Source organism: Phocoena phocoena, chromosome 4 (assembly GCF_963924675.1).
Source record: "Phocoena phocoena chromosome 4, mPhoPho1.1, whole genome shotgun sequence".
NCBI lineage: Eukaryota > Metazoa > Chordata > Mammalia > Artiodactyla > Phocoenidae > Phocoena > Phocoena phocoena.
The window spans coordinates 65121644-65132045 of record NC_089222.1 but is presented as its reverse complement, the minus strand read 5'-3'; the positions used below and the strand labels follow the sequence as shown (position 1 = coordinate 65132045).

General features: G+C 41.0%; 1 protein-coding gene across 1 annotated transcript; it reads left to right on the top strand.

Moving 5' to 3' along the window:
• Window positions 1-2456: 2456 nt before the first annotated feature.
• Window positions 2457-8098, top strand: CRYGS (crystallin gamma S). Its single transcript, XM_065876879.1, has 3 exons — window positions 2457-2481; window positions 7093-7335; window positions 7732-8098. The coding sequence occupies exons 1-3, from the start codon at window positions 2461-2463 to the stop codon at window positions 8002-8004; spliced, it is 537 nt and encodes a 178-aa protein (XP_065732951.1). The 5' UTR covers window positions 2457-2460; the 3' UTR covers window positions 8005-8098.
• The last annotated feature ends 2304 nt before the right edge of the window (window positions 8099-10402 follow it).

Genomic DNA, 10402 nt, shown 5'->3' with positions numbered 1-10402 from the left:
ACTTTATGTCTATGTATGAACTTCTTTTCTTCTATTATGAACTAATGTGACCCTCAGAGAAAAGGAATGTAATTAACTTTTAACTTCACATATTTTATCACTCTAAATTATCATCTGACCGATTTATGTGATTTTACGAAAAGGATTTTTTCCTATTTTTACACGGTGATAGAAAGTTAGTTTTTTTGTTTTGTTTTGTTTTTTTCATATTCAGGGCCCTGGAAACAGGAGGATGAATGCAAGATGGTGCACGTGTTGAAACTAAACTGGGAAGGTGCTGTTGCTGCTTAAGAGACTTTGGGGATTTTTCTTCCTATTTAAGACCTTTCCTTAAGTTTCCTTCCAATGTCATTTGCTACTGTTTACATTGAATTTTAGATAAACTTCTATTATATAAACATATAGTTTATAGAATATCAGAAGGCTCATTTTGTGATGCTAAAATGAAAAAGTTGATGAAGGCATTGTATATATGTTAATATTAAAGTGATTGAGAATAGGTTTTATAGTTCTTTGTAACTATTTAAAAGGAAATTACTACTCCTTTTAGAAAAGAATTGGAATGAAAGTATGATTTTTGGAGTATAAATACAGCAGGAAAGATTTTATATAAAGATATTTTAGTTCTTAAAGTATGCAACAATTAAACTGTATAAAATCTTTATTTTTCATTTCACTTTCTGCTTCAGATTTTCAATAAACAAACTCTAAAAAGTAATCTTCTCCTTTCAGTAAAAAGATAAAGCTTTACTTTTAATTTTAGAAAAGATTTCCAATGTCATTCTGTGATGTTATATCAAAATAAAGTTTACATTTGATGGGAAAGCTATGTTCTTTAAGATAAAACAGTTACCAGTTTAATGAATCTGATTGCTGATAAACATTGTTTCATATGCTTTTTGGCCATTTAATTAGTAATTATATCTAAAAGCGCTTGACCTCTTATTTCTAAAATGAAAATTAACCCTCAGAATGTGTTTTAATTATAATTGGAGTTTTTATTTTAAACTTGCTTGATGAAATTCAAGCAAGGAGAGCATTACCAAATAAAGAAACACTGGAATAATAGAAGTGTCTTTTTGGAAACTGCTATTGTTTAATGAAATTAATGGTATTAATTAGATACTTTCTTTAAAGTTTATAAAGTTCAGAAAACTAAGCATATAACTTAATACTTTGTAATTCAACAGTCTTCATATCAAGGCACATTTGTCATTTTCTGGCTGACCAAAATATACTTTAGGGGCATCCCATTTATAAAAATATTTGCTGGAGGCTTTGTTAAGGGGAAAGATGAGGAAGTTGGGCTTTTGAGAAGAATATATTTGACCAGGAAAATTAAAATGGAGAACAGTTGATTTGTTGTTTCTTTGAGTTTCAGTAAGATGTAATCTCGTTCCTAAAATCAGAGGTATATGAAGCACCAAAAACTGTTCCCTACACAGGTTCCAATATGATATCATGGCAGAGAAATGCCACCTAGCAGGTGGCAAGTTGGGCTTAGCTAAACCTTTGCAAATTCAGGATTTGCACAGTAACTTTCTGTCTCTCGGGCTACACATTGTACCACCCTTTCTTGTGGACTGGATCTTTTGGGTGTATGTGTGTGTTTTGAAAAAATTTCACACTTAAAGAACAGTGGCAGGAATGTAAATTCCCACATGCCTTTTGTCTAGATTCACCAACTGTTAACATCTTGCCACTTTCACTTTACCAACCCTCTGTATAGTGTTACTATTTTATTTTTGCTCAACAATTTAAGGGTAGGTTGAAGACATCTGGGACCTTAACTCCTAAATATATTAGCATGTATTTCCTAAAACCAGACATTCTCTTACATAGTCGTAGTACATATGATTAAATTCAGGAAGTTTAACAATGGCTCAATAGTAGTACCTAATATATAGACTGTATTAAAATTTTCTAATTATCCCCAAAATATCACTTGTGTTGACTTTTTTCCCAAACACAAGATCATGCATTGCCTTTAGTTGTCATGTCAGTTTTATTGCTTTGGAACATGTTTCACTTCTGTTCAGAATTAGAGGGTGGTTTTTTGACTCATCTCCTGCAAGTTCTTTTGAAGAAAAAAAGACATGGGGGATTTCAAGGTGGCTACTTGCTAGAAAACCAAATTGCCCAAGTAAGAGGAACTTTTCTGTTTTCAATTTTGAAAAATTTGGCTGGGTTTTGGTGTCTTGAGTCAGCAAAGTCTATAATGCAGCAAGGCTTGGTAAGCATTAAAGAGGGTACTGAAGCTTTCCTTTATTTCATAATCCTGATTGTTTTTCTAGAAACCATCAATAGCCTCTAAATGACTGACTCAATTTTTGGATCCTATTCTCTTGACTAAGCAAATGTTTGATTTGAAACCAACCCAGTATAAATGTCTCTGTGCCTCTAACTCTCTGTAGCTATTCCTGGATTTCAGCACTGGGGAAACCAATCTATGCACCAAAAATGTCTAAAGCTGGAACCAAGGTAAGTAAATGGTCATGCTGATTTCTAGCCTACCCACTTTTTCACCTAATGATACATTGAAAGAAACATGGAGAAAAGCTTTTGCTTCTTCACCTGGAGGTGAGTATGATAGTGGATAGAAGGCTGGGATTGATTGAAGAAAAGATTAAGGAATGCTTATTTTATTCTCTATTCTAACAGAATTACCAAATAATTTATTAAGGGTTTATCTTCATGTGTGGTACTTGCTATGTTGAATACTGTACAGGTATGTAATGTGTAAATATCGTCATGATTTCTGCCTTCCAGCAACTAATCTCTGTATTTCCACAGGCATAAGACATGCAGATAAGAGGATTATATGGAGTAGAAAACTTTCAGTGTTCAATTAAAAATCTGTCTTTTGAAATTTAGCATCAACCGTTAATATTCTAAATGGCCAAAACGGATGGACCAATCAAGTGAATTAAATCCTACATATCCCCTTCATTCAGCAGCTACTCTTATCCCTTTTCCCCAAAAAATTGTTTTCTTACTTTAGGAAAATTGCCTCTAAAATATGTGATTCACGATTGTTGGACTGGAAATTGATTCTCTTTGGGAATGAGGGAATATACCTTCATTCTCTTTCTAGTTCTTCACTGACTGTAGGTCTAAAGCAAAGCCTCTGGTGCTTGATTTTTCCACCTAATGTTTTACTGTGTAAATGTTCAAGCCCATTGAATCTTAAAAGAATAAGTAAGAGATGGTAAATGAATACTTGTATGTCCCTTACTTATATTCTCCAATTGTTTACATTTTGCCATATCTGGTTTCTCTCTGTGTCTCTCTTTCTCTTTTTACTAAACCATTTGGAAATAAATAGCAGACTTCATTATACTTTTGCCTTAAGTTTTTAGGCATGTATATCCTAAAATCAAGGGCATTCCCTTATAAACATCATATCATTATCAGGTCCTCCAAATTTATCAGAATATAATACCTAATATTTAGACTATATTCACATTTCCTCCAGTTGCTCCCAAAAATGTGCTTCATGGCTGGCTTTTCCTCTGATGTGGGATCCAGTCAAGGGTCATGAATTTCATTTGGTTGTCAAGTTTCATTAGCCTCTTTTTTTTAGCCCCTTTAATATAGAGCAATCCCCCTAGTTTTTGTTGCTGTGAGACATTGGCATTTTTCAAAGTCCAAACCCAGGTGTCTTATAAAAAGTCCTGACATCTGGACTTGTCTAATTGTTTTCTCATGTTTAGATTCATACTAACCACCTTGGCACAAAAACTACATAGGCAATGTCAGGCACTTTGCATTGCATTTTTTCAGGAGGCACCTGTTAACTTGTTGCGTAACTGGTGAGTGCCTGTTTTTTTTTCCCGTTTGGAAAATAGAACTAATAGTCGTATTTGCATCCAGAAGGTTTGGGGAGAAAAATGAGACAGGGTCTTTAGTGCTCTGAGGTTTTTGAAAAATATGCCATGAAAATCCCACTAAAAAGCATCTGAAGTCCTTAGAGGGCTATCCACGTGCCTGGAGGGAAGGTGGTTACAGAACAGCCCCACTTTCAATGGTTTCCAGTGTAGGGATAATGTACTCTTTTATTTCTTGTAGCTGGTCTGTTCACTTAGTAAAAACTTTTGCTTGCTAAGCCAAAGGAGATAGTAATAGCAATTTATCTTTTACTTTTTTATTTCTTCTCCCTTTCTCATTGTCTTGCTAGCAGTTTAATCAGAGGAGTTATGGGCTGGGCAAAAGCAATGCATTTTAATAAGTTTGTTCTTGTTACCTGTGGAATAGTCAAGACATTTTCCCCTCTGCTATATTGGATTGGTAGGCTATTTTTCAAAAAATTAACTTGACAATTAGAGTAATTTTGTAATAACTTCTAGGAAAATCTCCTGCACATTTCTTAGCCTTCTCTACAAAACTTTTTGTCCAAGAGTCCCAACTTCTCAGCTGACCGTAAAGTGGATTTCATGGTCTTCTACAAATGGAAATTGAGTAAAGGTGCAACATTCTCTGGGCCCTGAAACTTGGAAGGTCTGCTACTGAAAGAAGAGCTTGGCCCTGGAGCTCAGTAATGGTTCTGTGGCAATGCTAGTGCTTTGTTTCAGCCTTGGGATGGTTGGCTGGTCTGCTGGAAAGGTGGACAGCAAGGAAAAACTCATATATATTTCCACTTTTCATATACTGAAATCAGTCAGGTAAGTGTGCAGAGGGTAGTAAGTGTGAGAAACAATGAAGGAAGAAAGATAATATTAATTTCCCATGGCATATCCCTTGCAGAGCCTCTTCTTTGGTGAATAGTTGGCCAAAAACCAAAGGTAAATTTAATTAAGTTTAGAATCTATCAATTCTTAGAGAGTTTACCTTGATTTTCTTAAAGATCTTCCCACAGGTTTTGGGAAAAGCCTCTGAGATTCAGGATTGGTCTTGTTCCATTGCTAAGAGTAAATGGTATATTTTGAACAGAGTTAGCTGTGCAGGTAGGAAGACAACAGAGGGAGATGAAGTAAAGTAAAGTGAACAACAGATTACTAACCAGGAGTCTGCACTGTTGTCCACTGGTTTGCCTGCAACCAACTTGTAACTAGCTAATGACCTTAGGCAAGTCATTTAACTTCTTTATCTGTAACAGTTGTAGCGAAAGCTTATTGGAAATCATGAGGCAGCTATTAAAATTGCTCTATTGGCACTGTGCCATCGGACCCTCAGAACAACCCTCTACAGTGCATAATGTTACCCAGATTTAACTAGTGGTGCTGCGATTTTGTTTTCTCACCTGTACCACGTATCTAAATCTGTGCTGTGCTAAAATGGGAAAGGGAGCGGGAAGAGATCAAGATGACTGTGGGAAGGGAAGAAAGGAGGTGAAGTAGGTGATTTAGGGGCAGGAAGGGTAAGGAGCCTTTTAGGGAACAGGAAAGGGAAGAGTTGAGTAATGGGAAGGGCAGGAAGGAGAAAGTTTACAGTGGAAAGAAAAGGTTGCTATGTAGAAAGGCTCACCTGCCTAAAAAAGAATGAGGCCCAGCTGCGAACTATTTTTAGTGTCTTCCTTCATTCCCTGCATCTAATTAGTCACCAAATCCTCATTTCTTGTGACTGTCCTCATGGTCATTCACATTGCAGTTGCCTTTGGTTGGTCCTCAGCATCTCTCACCTCCGCCCATAGCAACCAGCTATTTCTAGGTACAAACCATTACATTACATTTCCCACATCATCACCAGAGGGATTCTAGCATGGCTCTTGTGTCACTTCTGGCTTTATTTCCTAACACTTCACCTCATGCTCAGTCTGCACCAGGCTTAATGAACTAACTACTTGTCCCTATAGTGGGCCATGTCCTTCCACTCCTTTATTCCATTAAACGAGCTGTTCTTTTTGCTCTGCCTCTGGAAAACTCCCTACTTATCCTTCAATCCTTGCCTCAAAGATCCTCTCCTCAAAAATCTTCTCCAGACTCTAACTGGCTCTGTCTGCTTCTTTCATCTGAAATGGCTGACATGGTTTTTCGCCTTCTAAACGTGTAAAGCAAATTAGCCACAAGGTGGCGGCACAACACCAGGGAATTAACTGCTCAAATCAATGACCCCTGTGATTTCAGTTTAAATTATAACCTGGCATTGATCTTGGATGTGGAATTACAGAACAAGAAGGGACAGACTCTGTGGTCCATTTGGTCTAGTGGTTTTCAGAAACTGCATCATGAATCCCTGGGACTTCCCGGGAACTCTGTTGCCTGTTTCAAACAGAAAAGTTTTGTTTTATAGCCAGGGCTTCAAATCTAGTCCAGTCCTTTCATTTGACAGATGGGAAGCTGGAGCCCTGAGAGGTGGCTTGACTAAAATAGTAGGGCTGATTGTAGAGATGCAGCTCTAGAGCCCAGGCGTAGTATTTCCCGTTTCTCAGGGCTGCATATTTCCCAGTGCCATCACAGGCTTCAGAAGTTTACCCCAAAGATTGTGATGCAACTTGGTAAGAGTTTGAAGCAAAGGACATTCTTGCCTTATCATTTTGTTACTTTGCAACTACTTTGTTGGCAACGAAATAATAATACAGAACATATGATATATTTTCATGTCTGTATGTTCTATATCCATCTAAAATAAGCTCTAATGCTAAGGTCTGTGTTTTCTTTTTCTCTGTATATCTCTTCCATATCACCTAGAATGGATTTCTGTATTTGGAACTCACTCATCTTCATCTAGCATTTGTTGAGGGTTTGTCAAGTGCAGGGTATAGAGGTCCATAGCTGAAATAAGGCTTGGTCCTTGCCCTTGGAAGAAGTCTAGTAGGTGTCGGTGGGAGAGACAGATAGAAAAGTGGAAAATTTATTACGTAAGTACAGTGAGAAAGAAGCCATGAGCCTGAGTCTGAAAATGCTGGCTTACAGCAGAGCATTCTTTTGTTTTGCTTCATTTTAAGGCCTCAGAAAGTGCTCATTCCTGTTGTTAACAACTAAAGTTGTCTGCCAGAAGGCAAATGTTGTGAGGTATGGTAGAACTAGATATTTCCTCCTCAAAATGGAGGAGAAAGGAATTCTAAAGTGGGGAAAGTGTTCTTAACTTTCATTTTTCTGTGAACACAGCCACTTAACCCCTCAGTTTTTCCACTTTGTTTGCCCTGTGCTCTAGATTACTTTCTTTGAAGACAAAAACTTTCAAGGCCGCCACTATGACAGCGATTGCGACTGTGCAGATTTCCACATGTACTTGAGTCGCTGCAACTCCATTAGAGTGGAAGGAGGCACCTGGGCTGTGTATGAAAGGCCCAACTTTGCTGGGTACATGTACATCCTACCCCGGGGTGACTACTCTGAGTACCAGCACTGGATGGGCCTCAATGACCGCCTCAGCTCCTGCAGGGCTGTTCACCTGGTGAGTCTGCAGAGGATGGGCGTGCTCCCTCTCTTTCCGTCTCTTACCCCCTACCCTGCCATTTTGCTTTTACGTGAAAGAGTTTTCTTAAGATTTTCCCACCTCTTAATGGGTGGTTGTCTCTTGTTGGCTGCTGAGGCTTCAATAAAATCTTAGGTCAGTTCATCACAAGACTATGTGACTTATTTCCATAGTACTTTCTCTACCTCTTGTATACTTTAAGGAATTGTTTTTCTTATTGAACGTCAGCTGTTTCAGTCAGTGCACAGTGGGGATGGGCGTTCAGATCATCTCACTTTCAAGATGGTGGGTCCCAAACCTCACTGTTCTCTGAGTTCCTGGCCTGCTGTTGATTTTGCTAATGTTTGCTGTTCATTTCCCCCTTTGTTTCTTTAGTCTAGTGGAGGCCAGTATAAGATTCAGATCTTTGAGAAAGGGGATTTTAATGGTCAGATGTATGAAACCACCGAAGATTGCCCTTCCATCATGGAGCAGTTTCACATGCGAGAGGTCCACTCCTGTAAGGTGCTGGAGGGTGCGTGGATCTTCTACGAGCTGCCCAACTACCGTGGCAGGCAGTACCTCCTGGACAAGAAGGAGTACCGGAAGCCCGTCGACTGGGGCGCAGCTTCCCCAGCTGTCCAGTCTTTCCGCCGCATTGTGGAGTGATGATAGGGATGCAGCTGTAAGCGTCTTCCTGGGGCCAAATGCTGGCTGGCCTTGTCGTCCAAATAAGCATCATAAATAAAAACAATTGGCATGCATTCCACTGTTTACTATAATGCCTCTCCTTAAACACTTGTAGGCACCAGTAAAGTAGTGCCCACCACAGCAGGCAGTTACACAAAGCAACTCATCCTTCAGGTTATATCTTTGTGCCAGACGAAATGGGACTGGATTAAAAGGTTAGAAAATCGTACTGCCATGTGGTGGTTCTTGTTGCTTAAGGTCTGTATTAATGGTGCACTAGGAGGATGCGGAGTTCGCATCTCCTCACAACTAGGGCACCTATCAGGCACCGGTTGGGGGCCACGGACACCGAAGGGGATGGGAGGAACCCCCAGCAACCGGGTAGGATGTGGGGCAGAGTGAGGGGGGAGGAGTAGTGGAGGCAGGACGGGACTGGCGCCGCTGAGGGGCAGCTGGGGGAGAGAAAAGGATCCCACGCCCAATGGGGGAAATTGCGGGACCACTGGGAGGGCAGAGTATCAAAAGGGAGCGTGGCCAGGTTTCCCCTGTCCACTTGGGCCCCCAGGAACCTGTTGAGATCCCAGGCCTGATCCTCTGCCCACCTAGGCCCCCTCCAGCCGTGCGGGTCCTGAGGGAGTGGGAGGGAGGGAAAGGGGAGCAAAGGTAAGGCCGTACCTCCAGGACCGGCACCCCTGAGGGGCGGCTGGGGTAGGGGAGGAGTTCCTACACCCAGCAGGACCCACCCACGGTTAGGGGGCCAGCGGGACGGGGGAGACCCTGGGGGAGACGGTGGGGGAGGGGCACGGAGGAACGTAAGGGAACGGGGCCAGCGCTTTCCCTGTCCACTTAGGCACCGGGAAGCCTGTTGGGCTCCTGGGCCTAATCCTCTGTCCTCAGAGCCTCCCTCCTGCTGTGCAGAACCCAAGCCCCGCCCCCTCACCCCCACCCAGGGCCCCACCTCTACACTCGGTCCCCCTCCAACGCACGGGGCCTAAACCCCACCCCCACACCCTCACTCAGCGCCCTACCTCCAAACTCTGTAACTCCTCATTCCAGAGGCCCTTCTTTCCACGTGCGGCCTCTCCCTTTCTGCGCAGGTCCTGAGCAGAGGCCCCGCCCCACCTTGGCTGTGCCCCGAAGGCCTTTTCCAGCTGAGTCTAGGGTCCTGAGCCTAGACCCCGCCCACGCTCAAACGTCACCGCCCCACCTGCCTAGGTCCTACCCCACCCTAAACCCCACCCCTGCCTAAGTTCCACCCCCCCCCCCCCCCCCCGTCTAAACTCCACCCCCATAGCCAAGGGTTGGTTTTTTTTCTTTTTTTCTCTTTTAGATTGGGGTTCTGTTTTGCCTTGTTGATTCATTGCTGTTGATTCACTTATATTTTGATTTTTTCTAATCTTTTATTTTTCTAATTTTATTTTATGCTTTATACTTTGTTACTGTTCTGCTCCTTCTGGCTTGTTCCCCCCCCCCCCTTTTTTTTTCTTTTTTCTGTTGTGGTTTTATTCTACCTTGTTGCAGTTGTTTCAATTATAGTTTTATTTTTCCTAATATATTTTTTATCTTTCTAATTTTATATTGTTTTTTATTCTTTGTTATTGTACTGCTCCTTTTTTTCTTTTTCTTTCTTTTTTTATTTTGCCATGCCATGCGGCTTGTAGGGTCGGGCCTGAGCTCCTGTGGTGGGAGCTCCAAGTCCAAACCACTGGACTAACAGAGAACCTCAGACTCCAGGGAATATTAATCGGAGTGAGGTCTCCCAGAGGTCCTCGCCTCGGCACCAAGACCTGGCTCTATCCAACTGCCTGCAAACTCCAGTGCTGGACGCCTCAGACCAAACAACTAGTAATACAGGAATACAGTCCCACTCACACATACACACACAAAAAAAATGAAATGACAAAAAATTATGTTACAGATGAAGGAGCAAGGTAAAAATCTACAAGACCAAATAAATGAAGATGAAATAGGCAAACTACCTGAATAGGAATTCAGAGTAATGATAGTAAAGATGATCCAAAATCTCAGAAACAGAATGGAGAAAATACAGGAAACATTTAACAAGGATCTAGAAGAACTAAAGAGCAAACAAACAGTGATGAACAACACAGTAACCGAAATTAAATACTCTAGAAGGAATCAGTGGCAGAATAACTGAGGCAGAAGAACGGATAAGTGAGCTGGAAGACAATGGTGGAATTCACTGCTGCAGAACAGAATGAAGAAAAAAGAATGAAAAGAAATGAAGACAGCATAAGAGACCTCTGGGACAACATGAAACACAACAACATTTGAATTAAGGGGTCCCAGAAGAAGAGAAAAAGAAAGGCTTTGAGAAATTATTTGAAGAGATTATAGTCGAAAACTTCCCTAACAT